At 35.5% G+C, this 13,713-nt stretch overlaps 2 protein-coding genes across 2 annotated transcripts; both read left to right on the top strand.

Annotated features, from left to right (window-relative positions):
- The first annotated feature begins 1,826 nt into the window (after positions 1-1,826).
- On the top strand, positions 1,827-5,592 carry LOC131522127 (protein rapunzel). The gene is made up of 2 exons (XM_058747401.1): positions 1,827-1,893; positions 4,342-5,592. The coding sequence occupies exon 2, from the start codon at positions 4,391-4,393 to the stop codon at positions 5,069-5,071; it is 681 nt and encodes a 226-aa protein (XP_058603384.1). The 5' UTR covers positions 1,827-1,893; positions 4,342-4,390; the 3' UTR covers positions 5,072-5,592.
- A 1,850-nt stretch (positions 5,593-7,442) lies between these two features.
- LOC131522121 (protein rapunzel-like) lies at positions 7,443-13,333 on the top strand. Its single transcript, XM_058747378.1, has 2 exons — positions 7,443-7,553; positions 8,615-13,333. The coding sequence occupies exon 2, from the start codon at positions 8,617-8,619 to the stop codon at positions 9,796-9,798; it is 1,182 nt and encodes a 393-aa protein (XP_058603361.1). The 5' UTR covers positions 7,443-7,553; positions 8,615-8,616; the 3' UTR covers positions 9,799-13,333.
- Positions 13,334-13,713: the final 380 nt, after the last annotated feature.

The following is a 13,713-nucleotide window of genomic DNA, read 5'->3' as shown; positions in this document are numbered from 1 at the left end:
ATAAAGTAAACCATTATTAGTATTATTACTTTTATTACTGAAGTCAAATTGCAAAACATTGCTGCAAGTTGGTCATGTGATCACAGCACGGAGGACACTGCAGTGAACTTTATTTTAAATATCTGTTTTGGGAAATACAAAACCAACAAGGAATTTGACTTAATTATTTCAATTCACCTCCTCCTTCAAAAATCTGCCATGTCAATTAAGCGCTTCTACAAAATAAAACCCAATCTGCCATGTTATTTATGATGATAAATTAAACAGGCACAAAACAAAGTGTTCGTGTTTCAGTTAAAAGGACAAACCAGGACAACCTGATTTTCACTGACCCCATGGTCCTCATCAAACATATCTGAAATCATGCTGATCATTGACAGTATATTTATTTACTATGAACACCACAGCATTAATTATGAGCTGAAGTGACATCTTGTGGCTACAGGCATACATAAACCATAGTGATACACCAGATCATACTAAAGTAGACTCTAACACAGTTTCTGATCAAATTACTATCTACAAGTGAAACACTAATGAAACATGCACAAATATATCACACATATATCATTGATATTATTTTATGCCAGGACATTTTCTATTAATTGTATGGACATTTTGATTAACACAAAGCAATGTAGTGTAAAATTCAAAATACAGGTAAAACACCTGTTGTTAAAAAAAAAAAAGAAACAGAAAATTCCTTCATATTAATACAGTACATTGTGCACTATTTATAAGGATTTTTAGAGAGTAGTTTTATATTTAGAATTTTATTTTATTTTTATATTTCTTGTTATTACTTTCATTTTAGTTACAGTTTTAGTAATTTTGTTGTGTGTTTTTATCATTATATGAATTTTTGGTTTTAAAACTATGTATATTCTATAATAGTATTTACATAGTAATATTTTATATAGTATGTCTTATTTATCACTTTTAGTTATTTTAGTACTTCAACTTAAATTAAATGAAAATGAGAAGTTCTGCATTGGCAACCAGCTAAAATAAAATAAGTTTAATCTCTTACTTTTTCAGTCCCTGTCTGTGTCTTTGCTGTCATCCGATTGCAGGGTCTCCAATTTGAAACAGCCATTTACACTTGATTTGATTCATTTTACGAGTAATTTTATTCAATATGGAGAGAATCATTTCTAACAATAACAGCAGAGAATCGAGAGTCCTACTAGGCCCTGCTCTTATACAGTGTTGTCTATCAAAGTAACAGGAAAAAGAAGACGTCTCTCAGTACTCTGACTATGCAGTCTGTGTCACAGCGCTGTCAACCACTTCCTCATCAAGTCTGTGTTTTGGTGCACAAGTAAGAGAACAGGAACTATAAGTTTTAGGAACTGGCTACATACATTTTGCATTGCTCCACCTTTAGAGGAACATACATTACCATCAATGCCTCTGTAACGTCTAAAGCAGGTCTACATCCTTTCACAGTGTGAATGATCACATGACATCTGGAGTCCTGCAGCATCCCGGACAGCACCTACATTTGGGTGAATGGATACATTGATGTATGGATAGATAGACAGAATAGACAGACAGACAGACAGACAGACAGACAGACAGACAGACAGACAGACAGTAAGACAGACAGATAGATAGATAGATAGATAGATAGATAGATAGATAGATAGATAGATAGATAGTTTCTATTGAACATTATATCCATATTCATGACATTTCATTAATAAACAAATTGATTGCATCAAGACAATTTGAAGGTCAATGAATGAGCAAATCTGTTTCATTCACCAGTACCATGTAAGATAATGGTATAGTCCATCTGTACACCCCTTCACACTGAGCTCAGATGAAACTGCCCATCCTGCAGTGGCTGCTGGGAAGACGCGCATTCAAGGGAGGTAGCAAACTGAAGAGGTAAGAATAGAAACATTCCTCACAAGCAACTAGAAAGAGTTAGATTTTTTAAGCATTGTTTGTTAAAATTTGAGAATGGCAGAAAGAGGATATGAATCTCAGCATGAACAAGGAAATATGAAGCAGCAGCTAGGGGGAGCTATAACAGACAGACAGCATCTGACTGAAGCCATCTACTCTAGATGGGATGATGATAATAATAATAATAATAATAATAATCATTTCAAATACTCACATAGCTTGAGAAAACACAGGGAGATGTTGTATTGGTGTGTTTTGGGCTTGATAAAGTTGTAAATGTTCTGTCTTGATCCCAGAGCTGCAAACAAACATCCAGCACTGTGTAAAATGAGAAAGCTTTGTATAAGAAAAACTGACATGAAATACAGGAAGGATATTCAAAAATAAATATTGACTTCAGTCCTAAATCTTACAATAAAGTGTTGTTTAGTCATAGCCTGCAAAGTGATGTAAAAAGCTCTTTTTGATATTCAAGTTAAGGTCTGAAGCTGGTCATTGTAAACCGTTTTCAGTATTTAGCATCTGTGTGTTTTGTAGATATAAGCATGATTATAATTCATGTGCATTTATACAACACGACAACAACAAAAAGTTCAAAATTTAAATGACACTATTTAAATTTTGAACTGTTTTGTTGTTGTTGTTTTTAATGACTGAGATCAGAATTGTACGGTTATAACTATGGATAATACAACTCATGATCTATCTTTAAATGAGTGTATATTATTGAATTGTACTTCATATCTCAGTTCAGATCTTGAAAACACAGAGGCATTATCACAAGCAAACAAATTGAAGTCATTTCAAAGTAGGAGCTAATTTTAGCAAATAAAAAGGTGATATTAACGGAACATTTCAATTAAATTACAATTCAATTAAAATAATAAATAAATATAATAAAAACATTTGCCATTATTTTCTTACCGTTGTGTCATTCCAAATATGCATTACTGTTTCTGCAGTTGGTAATTATTTTTCTGTGGAACACAAAGACCAAGAATTTAAGAATTCTTCAGATCTTTTCACATCCATTCTCAAAAAAGGACGAAAAAAAAAAAAAAACTCAAAGTGGTCCATAAGAAGTCCAAAAGTTCTACATATGTGTGTTCCGGACAGGCTGTCAGGCTGATGATACACGGGGCAACTTTTTGAGCAATGTTGCTGAGCAACAATTTTGCCATCAATGGGAAACCAGGTGAGACACAGGCCCACGACCAATCTGAAGTATCCAGATAGAAATTTGTTACACATTCTCAATGGGAAAGTGCCTAAGCAACATTGCTCAAAAAAAGTTGCCCCATGTATCATCAGCCTCAGTCTTTGCATAAGTGGCAGGAAATTTTCAGTGACTCATTCTGCAAGTTACATAGGCCACATACACACTACAAGTTTCAGGAGTGACAAATGCATTTAAATGCGGAGTGAATCCCCTAAATATAGTTCGATGTGTGTACGGAACAGCAGCTACTCCCGCATTTGTAACCATAGCAACATTTTGGCGTCTTGCGGGAGTGAATAAAAATGTAGCCGTTTGTTATCTGCCATTATTTGGCTAAAGACTCTTTTTGTCCGTCGATTTTAACTAAACTACAACCGCTGATAGACATGCTGAGTGTTGTTTAATAAGGCTGAGAGCGCTGTCTTGCTGTGTTGCCATGTCCTCATATTTACAAGCACTTTTAGGCATGTTGTTTGGTCTTAGCTCATAAAGCTAGGCACTTTATGGAGTTAATAAAGTGGTCTGTTGCGGATATGAGATATGTGATTTGTGTGTGTGTGTGTATTTTTTTTTCTATGAAGATCTGGCAACACTGACACTTTACTGCAGGGCCTGTGAGCGCAACTAATACTGCATTCACGTCGGAAATTGGCCATATAAGACCTCTCATGTCCAATTTCCGACTAGGAAGCTCGTATTTACGATAATTCCGATAGCACGTGAATGCAGCATAACCCCGTGTCAAAATGTGCTAATGTTAAGACTTCTTTCACTGTTATTTCCTTGCACTTCATTTACGAAGTAAACAGTGAATGGTTAATTCAGTCAATTTGTTCAAAAACACTTAGGCCTACTTAGCAATGAAACAGGTGTCTATCTTTATTCAGCCGATTTGTTCAATAGGGAATGAACCAAACGTGTGACTTCTTTTTTTTAGCGAATCACTGAATCATTCCGCAAACAATTCGTTAAAAAACGATTATTTATTCTGGAACTAAACAAGCCACTGTCTTTATGAGTGAGTCATAGAATCATACATTCAATCAATTTGTTCAAAAACACTTAGGCATGTCAGAATGAAACACCTACTAAGTGCTGCACAGAGATGTCAACAGCCTAAAAAAATTGTAAAATTAATGAATAAATAAATATAAATAAATAAATTACCGCATTTTAGGTGATGATATTGTTTGCCTTTGTATCTTCAGTTTCTGCTTCAGGTAAACATCACTGGGAAGGGCTCTTCCTCCAGACACAATGGCTGAAAATGAGATCTTAGAAGACCAAGAGAAGCTGAAGAGGGGTCTAGTGAAGGTTCTGGAATGCGTGGCCACCATCTCATCCGCAGCAGCAGTGATCAATCCCATCTTCGGCATGGCTGGCTCTCTCATCCGGGTGGTTCTAGATCATGTGGATGACAAAGACATTCAGAAACTCAAACGTGAGTTTGGCAGCGTGAATCGAGCCCTGGACGAAATCTCACAGCAGAACCAGAACGTATTGCTTCAGATCAGGAAGGAGACTGTGGATGGCCTATACTGTCGTGTAGAAGAAAACATTCGTAATCAATTCTCCAAATTCATGGACACTGTGGAGGTATCTGCAGCACATGAACAGCGCAAGAAAGAATTTGAAATGAGCTTTGTGATCAATCAGTGTGACCAGAACTTGTACACGCTGTACGACGGTGTGATGGGCGACTCAAAGCTCTTCAGCCAGCCCATCCTAGAGGTCTACATGAAACATTCACAGGGTGACCAGCATATCATGGAAACCCTCTGCACTCGACTCACATACTTGTTCTGCATCGGCCTCATTGCTCTGATGAGTTACGCTGCCATCGTCGGGGATGATGAAGAAGCTCTGCGCATCGAGTGGGAAGAGAAAATGAAAGATGTGGCCAAAAAGATGTCAGAAGTGTTAAGCAGTTATGAGTGATTCTACCTCATGTGACCTATTCCACAACTTCTCTTTTACCTATCTTTCTATGCTCTCTATTTATTTTGCCTGTCATTGCCCTAGCAACTGCTGTCCATAGTTGCCTATCTATTCATCTAGTTGTCTGTCTCACTTAAAACAATGTAGCAGCTACCTTGCAACCACCCTGAACAACCTGTTAACCCACTCCTACTGTTTTTCTGCAAATACTTGCACTTTTGAAACAAAAGTTATATGGAACTGTAATATACTGATGTTATTTTTTGAAAATGATGTACTCATCTTTCTGTACAGTGCACTCAAACCGAATATGCCCAAACCAAAATTAAAATAATCATTTATCTTTATGCAAAATATTGCAAATCTCTAATTCTAATGCCATGTAGCCTTGAAATACTTTTCTCATGAATCTCTATCTGTCTAGAATGTCATTGGCATATTTATATTTGACACTGTCTAATGTACTCTGCAGTATTATGAATAAACAAAGATATGAGGAATACACATACTGTTGATTTCATTTCAAGACACACAGTTTAAGTAAAGCCACAGTGAGCAATAGTGTCTAATAGTTTCATCATATTGTTTTGTCCAATATGTTTATACGGAGAGACAGTTTACAGGCAAAATGTTTAGCAGGTGGTATAAATTACATAGGTCAATTTTTCGCATAATTTGCTTAAGTATATTTTATCACTATTTTAATTATTACATTTATTTATATAATTTTAATTATATAATTTATATACATTTATTATATAATTTTGCTGTTTTTGTATGCATACCTGATGAAACCGTCACGTATATGAAGATTTTTGAGTGTGTGCAACTACTCATCCTGACACTAGATGTCCCAGATAACATACAACTATATTTTATACACTATAAAAACAAATACATCGTGATCGAGCTAATAATAATGGCAGTTTCTTTTTTATTATGAAGGGGCAAAAAATCAATTATAAGTTAAGAAATTCAGATGTTCACTTTACCTATTGTGACTCTCTGTCGGACAACTCTTCAGCCAAATCCTGAACCATAACTGGCCAGAGAGACAATCCTACAGCTGGATACACATGACTATAAGAAATAATACATAAGAAAAAAAAAAAAAATTAATCAAAATTCTAGGACAATGTGCCAAGGTGTGGAAACGTCATTAATGCGTTACATTCAACATCACTGTTCTTCTTCTAAGTACCACAGACCAGGGCAAGTTGTCGTAAAGGCTTTATATAATGATATAAGTCATAATATTGAGTAAAAATCAACTGGACACATGCTTTTATTTAGAAGTGGTTATCTGTTTTTAAATGCTAAACTCTAAAATTAGGACATTTTATACTCAAAATTAAAATTATAATATCATCATAATGTTTCATTTGGATGACCAAGCTGTCAGACATAAAAGCCATGCTGAAATACATTCAGTAATGAAGCTAGGCTGTCTCAAGGTCAGTTTTCACATTGGGGCAAGTTGTCACATTGATAATCTCTTTATCTCTTGCACTTGCTTATATAAACAATTCCTTGTTTGTTGCTGCTTTATACAGTATAATTTCATACAACCATTTTTGTTGGTTGCTTATATAAACAATTTCTTGTGTTGCTGCTTTACACAGTAGGCCTATAATTTTATTATATTTTTGTTGGTCAAAACAATTTCATGAATTGTGTTTCTATGCTTTAAATTATTATTATTTTTATTATTATTGTAAGCCATTCTATATATATATAATCAAAATCACCATCAAAAAACAGGAGGATCATATTGTGACAAACCCCATAAACTCTGCCAGATGCGTGATTTTTTCCCTGGACAATTATGGTCGAAACGTCAACATTTTTATAAAATATTTCTATAAAAACATTATTTTTAATAACAACCGTATATCCCTAAAAAATAACCCTTGAGCTATCCATTACCACACTTACGCACAATCTATTAGACACGAGTACTATGCCACATATAACAAATGTAATACTATAGAATAGTAGGCTATAATATTATACTATCTAGTATACAATGTATGATATAAATAATCTGTGAAATATACCTTCTTTGGGATATTGAGATGCGAAAATCCCAAATCTGCGCACGTTCACGTTAATCCAGTGGCGCGTGAGATGTTGCGCACGACGCAAAATAAACTGCAATTAAACAGTCTCGTGTAAAAATTGATCTCTGAGCTGCACATCACAGATCCATCTGTAAACAAACTATAAAAATATACCACAGTCAAATATGAAACATTGATCCGACAGTTACCAACAGCTTTCCAAAACCACCCCAAATCTATCAGTGCGCGCAACTCTCTCTCTCACCGTCTCTCTCTAACACACACACACACACACGCGCGCGAGCACATCTTTTCCACACTGAGCCTATGATCACGACATTTTGCCTTGAAGTCGAACCTGAACCTGTGGGAATAATTTGGAAACTTGGAGGTCATTCCAGCAGCTCTTCATCCTGAGAGGCGTGAGAAACCTTTTACATGTATTTTTGCTTGGAATGATGATGTGATGTCAAGGATGCGCATAATTAGGACACATTCATGTGAGGCAGACTGCATTAGAGCTTTAGACAGACTAGCAAGGTGTGTCCTGAACTCTGGACTTACATATATAGCCTAAATGATTCGTTATGTGTTTTACTGAACCTTATTTTAAAATAACGTATTATTATTATTTCAACTCCACATTTATTTATCCTTATTGTTCATGGTTGATCTTTAAAAGCCACATTAACCATTTAAGTGTGATGTTAGATTCAAACCTTAAACATTTTCTCATAATTATTTAGGACTTTCTTTTGTATATTTCATTGTGGTTTTAATTTATGATAACACCAATATACCTACTATAGACTGTCTTATGACACTGCAGTCCCATCATTTAATTTAAAGAAAACTGAACAAAATAATTAGTCTGCATACTTGAGTGTTTTTTTATACACCTTTTCTATCCAACTCAATTAAATCACATGACCTTTTGCATCTATGTGAACACAAACCAAAATAAATCAAATCATTTAATGTACCTGATTCAGTGCATTATGAAGACAAATTTACAAATGATTCATTATTTATTTTATTGAACAACATTATTTTATTGTACATTTAGCTATTTTAAATGTCTCGGTCCAATCATTTAATTTGAAGAAGAAAGCTGAACAAAAACTTGACTAGCAACCTCAATAAAAAAACAAAAAAACATGACCTTCAGCATTTATGCGAGCATAAAACAACAAAAATCAAACAATTTATATTTGTAATGTACCTAATTCAGTGCATTTTGAAATCAAACATTTACATACAAAATGCAAATCAGTTATGAAAACTAGTGGGTTGTACTAAGAAATATATTGTATCACATGCTTATAACTACATCACTGTTGTGTTTTCTTAAAATATGTTTAAAACATACTTAAATATATTTTAAATGCAAATTGCATACATCATTTAAATATCGACCTTAAGTGTTTTATAAATCACATTACTGTGGCTTTTCTTTGTGTGTGTTGTGGTTTTGCTTTTAAAGAAATGTCCAGTCCACTAGAGCGGGTTGTAGCCCAGAAGAAGGAGGCCATTGAAGCCGTAATGGAGATGTTTGAGAGAGGAGCCGAGGTGCTGGCCAGCGCTGTTGGGGAGCTGTGTCCTCTTTTTGAAGCTTCTGCTCCAGTTTTGAGGCTGGTCTTGGACAATGTGGAAAGCAAGGAGGTCACATATGTCAAAGATCAGTTTCTAGTTGTGAGAAGCAAATTAGATGTCCTCTCATGTCAGTTACAGGACATTGACTCTGAGATCAGAAGGAGACGTTTGGATACCCAGTTCTTCTCTGTGGAGGAAAATTTGCGGAACCAGTTTAGAAAATACATAGATATTCTGGAGGCTAAACCTGAGTATAAGGAAGTCAAAAAGCGCTTGTTCTTAGAGCATTTTTTCATAACAGGTGGAGAGAAAAACCTCTGTGTGCTTTATAATGCTGTGATGGGAAACAGCACATTTGGGGAACCGATCCTGGATGTTGTGGAACAATACGAGGCCAGAAACAGAAGGGTCCTGGAAGATTTCTGCGTCAGACTGAAGGAGCTGCTCTGCTTGGGAATCATCGCTCTGCTGGGATATTGTTTTCTTACTCAGGGTGAGGAATCAGAGCAGGAGAAGATTCAAGAGTGGAGCACGAAAATCCAAGAAATTGAGATGAAAATGAAGGAAACGATAGAGAAATGTGTGGATTTGTTTCCAGAGCAAGCTGAATTGGACATCAAGAGGCTTGTGAAGGAGAAAGAAGATGAGAACATTCAGGAAACAGCCAAGGAACTGCTGGACTTCCTGATGAAGAAGTACGACTGGGTGAGCTGGTCCATCAGAGTCATTAGTAACTTGGGCAAAATTAGAAACTTGAGAGCCGGACAGAACTTTCATTGTGTGGCCGGACAGAATTATTTTGAAGTATCTCAAGGAAATGACATCAACCTGGTGGTCTCCTTCAGCAGCAAGCCTCAGCCTGTGCCCAACGAGAGCGTAAAGCAGATGATGGAAGGCCCTGCGAGGAAGGGAGACGCCAAAGCTGTTGTGGAGCTTCTGGAGAAGCAGTTATCTGGGTTTCTGGTTCACGCCGTCAGTCGTCACAAGGACAGCTTTGCTCTGTCGAGTTTTCCTGAAGAATGTCACTACTGGGAGAAACAAAAGAACGTGAATCTCTGTGTGCATTCAGAGTAGATTTAGACATAAACATATAATTACTATTATTATATTGTTAACATTTTGCAACTGCAGCATTGTTTTTTCTTTATTCATGATCTATATGCCTTGAAAAACTCATTGTTCACTCAAAGTCATTGTTATATGTTCATTGTAAGGTTGCTATCACCTGTCCGACTGTACATTTAAAAAATGATAATTTTAACAATCTCTTTTGCTTTATGAAAAGGAACAGTTCATCCAAAAATTCTGCACATTCCATGAAAAAAAGGCTATTTGTTTAGAACTGTTCTGGACTGGTTTTGCTTGTAAACGGGGCCTGCTCTGTGCATACTTCTCTCCTAAATAAGACAAAATGACTTTTTCACCAGAGAAAGCAATATTATAAATAGAGGACTTGCATTTTAGCTGGAAGCAATGGTTTGAAGTTAAATAGGCCTTGATGATGGATTTGTTTCTTACAAACACGCAGCTTTTGGCTTTACATGACGTTAATTGATGGACTGGAGTGGTGTGGATTACTTGTGGATTATTGTGATGTTTTTATCAGCTGTTCGATCTCTCATTCTGACGGCACCCATTCACTGCAGAGGATCCATTGGCGAGCAAGTGTTGTAATGCTAAATTTCTCAAAATCTGTTCAGATGAAGAAACAAAGAGGATGGCCTGGGGGTGAGCACATTTTCAGCTAATTTTCATCTTTGGGTGAACTATTCCTTTAAACATATTGAGCACCATGTAATTTCAACTGCCATATTTTCAAACAAAATATGTTGATTATTTGTGATTTATTACTGTGCATGTTTGCATCAAAATGTTATAATATAACAATGTCTATACCATTCCCTTTAAATGCAGTAGGCAGCAATGTTAAATGTTGTGATGTTGTGTAAACAAATGCTTTGTAGTAATAAAAACTGAAGCAATACGACTTGGAAGTACTGCAAAGAAAAGTGTTTCCCCATTTAGCCTGCATGATAATGACGTGAGCTGACAGTATCTGTTCCTCATCAGCCATAAAAAAGCCCACGGCAAGACGTCTCAGGAAACTAATGCATGTCTTGCACAGCAGAGAGCGCATGATGTTAGACTAAAGTACACCCTTTAAAAATTCATGTTGGTTCAACTTGAACTTACACACTGCCTAGAAACACCTGAGGTTCAATTGTTTACTGATTTAGCTTTTTTCAAGATTATTTGCAATAATAAATCTGATTTCATTTTCCTGTTTTGTATGAGATGTTTCACATTAACATGACTTACAAGCGATTGTTGACATTCATTGCTATTAACTCTCTGAAGTGGACACATATAGCACTCAAAGCCACATCTAATTAAATTACTGCTTTTGTACAGAAGTCAGCAGTTTCTGGCCAGGGGCTGCAGAAATAGAGGGTGAGTAACCTTTCGCTGTTAATATACAGACGACGAGCTCCAGAGTGCTGTGTTCAGCTCTCCAGATCCACTCATTAAGATCACTGAAGTGCGGAAAGAGGGAACAATCCATCATTTAACACTCACAAGGGCCTTAAGTTAGAATGTGATTCTATTTTATGCTGCTGCCACAAAAATTATGTTTTTTTTAAAAAAGCAGATCAGATGTTAGTGTCTTCACATAAAGACAGAAGATTTGGTGTCTGGGACAAAAATAAAATAAAAAGAAATAATTAATTGTGAAAATAGATGACATTTCTTCTGTTCCAGAGGTATTTTTCCCATTCATTTTCACCGTACAGAAAATAAATTGGGGCAAAAGTGCTCAAAGTGTCCGAGATCATGATCCAAACAAACCAGCTGTGAGGTGAAAGAAAACATTTCAAACTTTACACATTTTTTATTTTATCTTTTTTTAAAGTCACAGTAAAAGTTAAATTGTAATAGGAAATTGTTAAATTTATGAAGAACTTTTCATCCCATAAAGCAATGAAAATAATGTGAATCAAAAACAATGACACAATGTAAAACTACTGATATACACCAGTGTTATTTTAATATTATTAGTATTATATTTTTTGTTGATAATTTTAATCGGATTTTAAAAATCAATTAAGTAATAAATTAATTAATTTGAGTTAGTTTTAGTAATTTTGTTGTGTTTTTGCCATTAGGCCTATTACCGTAGTTTTTTTTTTTTTTTTTGTAATGTCTTTTTGGCTTGCTCAGGGGACACTTAATTTCTAGCGATTATCGCCGATTTGATTGCACAGATACTATTTAAACTAAATGACAATGACATCTCTGAATTCAATAATGAAATGCCTTTAACTGAAAATTGAGTGTTTAATCTTATCATCATACATTACTGACACTCTGTCCTCCAATTTGATACTGTTAAGTGCTTTGACACAATCTGTATTGTTAAAAGCGCTATATAAATAAAGGTGACTTGACTTGACTTGACTTTATAGTTTTTATTTTTATTTTTAATTTTTAGTTTTAGTTATTTTAGTACTTTAACTTAAGCTAAATAAAAATGTTGGCTTGGCAACTAGATGAAATAAGGTTTAAGATTTTTTTTACATTTGATCTTATTTCAAGCAATGGGATTTTTAATGATGAAACCCCTGATTTATTGCAAATTATTCAATATAAGCTATACAAACACATAAGTACTTAAAAAAGGCGCGTTTACTTCACTTGGATTCTGTATTATTTCGCAGATTTGAAACTTCAATGTGCAAAGCTTCCGGTGTGATTTGCTTCCAGTTATTTTACATATACAAAACAGTCCATTATGCTGTTTGATACTGTATTTTATTACCATGTTATTTTAATTAATGAACATAAATCACATTGGTTTGTAGTGCCAATAGTTTTACTGTTTACTGCACTTTGTTGTTCTTCAAGTTCTGAATGATTCTGAAGTCTCGGGTATTAAAAGAAAACAGCTTACTTTGCTATTTTTATTTGCGTTGCAAAAATAAAGTGGACTGAAACTCCTGTAGGCTATTCATTAGCGGTTGATGCTTCTGTCTTGGTTGGAGTTATATTGATCCATGTAGCCTCCATCTCTGATAAAGTTTTTTTAGTTACACCCGTCTGTTACTAAATCAAAACATATGTATTTTATTTTGGTATGACATAGCGACAATACAGTTGAAATACATTACTTTTTACAATAAATAAAAATAAATATTGTTTGTTGTTATACACATTCTGCTGGCAGATGGCGCTAAAACACATTGGAACTAATGAATGGATGTTTTATTTCACCAAACGTCGCTAATGACAGCTAAATAGTGAACCACAGAAAAAAAGCTGTGATATTTTACTACAAACTGCTTCTGACTTTGTTGTTATATATTGAAAATAATGGCCCTACCTACTCCAGAAAAGTCAATATCAATATTTAATAAACCAATAAGTGATTTTATGAAGCCCAACATCATAGTACTGCCAGGGGTGGTGGATCAATCCCAGGATACCTCACTCTGGCTGCATCTGCCGATCACAGCCTGAGCTAATGACATTACCTATTCATCAGAGTGGACCATCGACCGGCCTCCTGCCTTTAAGTGGCCTGATCTGATAAAAAGCATTAAAACATTTGTACTGTGACACACACCAGCTCACCCTCAGCCTCCGCACTGTTTTCTTCCTTCTGATGAGTCTGACTGCGCCTTTAAAACCTCTGAATATGTAGTTTTCTTCACAGAATGGTACTGCTAACTGAGGAATTGCATGCATTCCTTCTCCTAAGAAGCTGTATATAAATGCTCAGTAATTTCAAGCTCAATGCTGTTGCTGTACAGCACGTCGTTCACTTTCTGTCTCTGAGGACACGTCAGCACTCTGGAATCTCTTTCTGTCTCAGTGTTTTGTCTCTAGTGGTGAGATAAGCTCGACTCCTCTGCTCTGTTGACTCTAAACAGTGTGAGTGTCTCCTCAGCACTGCAGTATATCAGACTGTCCAACCTCCCTCCCTTCTGCCCG

The sequence above is a fragment of the Onychostoma macrolepis genome, chromosome 16 (genome assembly GCF_012432095.1).
Source record: "Onychostoma macrolepis isolate SWU-2019 chromosome 16, ASM1243209v1, whole genome shotgun sequence".
Classification (NCBI taxonomy): domain Eukaryota; kingdom Metazoa; phylum Chordata; class Actinopteri; order Cypriniformes; family Cyprinidae; genus Onychostoma; species Onychostoma macrolepis.
Note: the sequence above shows the minus strand (reverse complement) of the source record. Positions and strands in the feature narration are given on the sequence as shown.

Coding starts and splice junctions, on each gene's coding strand:
- LOC131522127 (XM_058747401.1), top strand. CDS start 4,391: ATGGCTGAAAATGAGATCTTAGAAGACCAAGAGAAGCTGAAGAGGGGT.
- LOC131522121 (XM_058747378.1), top strand. CDS start 8,617: ATGTCCAGTCCACTAGAGCGGGTTGTAGCCCAGAAGAAGGAGGCCATT.